Source organism: Opisthorchis viverrini (assembly GCF_000715545.1).
Source record: "Opisthorchis viverrini unplaced genomic scaffold scaffold16984, whole genome shotgun sequence".
NCBI lineage: Eukaryota > Metazoa > Platyhelminthes > Trematoda > Opisthorchiida > Opisthorchiidae > Opisthorchis > Opisthorchis viverrini.
Window position 1 is genome coordinate 1 of NW_008760959.1, and position 653 is coordinate 653.

General features: G+C 42.9%; 1 protein-coding gene across 1 annotated transcript; it reads right to left on the reverse strand.

Annotated features, from left to right (window-relative positions):
• Positions 1 to 71: 71 nt before the first annotated feature.
• Positions 72 to 623, reverse strand: T265_16213 (hypothetical protein; the record flags this gene model as incomplete). The annotated part of the gene is made up of 1 exon (XM_009179769.1): positions 72 to 623. A coding segment is annotated over one exon (552 nt), but the record flags the coding sequence as incomplete, so codon positions are not given.
• Between the last annotated feature and the right edge of the window lie 30 nt (positions 624 to 653).

A 653-nucleotide genomic window follows, 5' to 3' on the forward strand; every position in this document is an offset into this window, starting at 1 on the left:
AGTTGTGTGATCCGGGGTTCTTCCATCAATGCCAGCGTTTTGTTTAGCAGGTTCATGAGGAAAAACTGACTGTGGTCCCCGGATCTTTGAACCGTTCCATAGACATAGTTTTCTGCAATGAGCTTTACAAATAAGGTTTTCCCTGTGGTTGTCGGTCCTTCGATGACAAATGCGTTTTTTCTGGTACAGAGTTTGTTCATTATAGCCGTTAGGGATACCAGTAGTTCACGCTTGTTGATGTTGTTCACTCGTATAAGTTCATCAAGCCATTCTTCTCCCTGTGTTGTGTCACTTGGATGTTGACAGGTTCTGCTGTGATGATTACTGGTCAGTATTTGCTCGAATGTCATTGTTTCCTGCTCCAGTATGATTTCTTTGCAATAGTTGGAGATGGAGTGCTCGGCAGTCTCCTTCCATGTTGGACCATACTCTGCATAAATGTCGTCTGTATCTTGTACACTGAGTCGTTTGTACAGTTCGTTGAAGCTTCTTGCGTCATACGTTCGTACAAGTTCCCTCATCAGGTCGAGTCTTCTTTTCCGTGTTATATTGTTGTGTTTTTGTCTTGAACTTCGTTCATCTCTTAGAAGTGTAGCGCAATCCTTTCTTTCACGTGGTATCATGTATAGGTCGTCGCGTAAATGTTCCAGTTT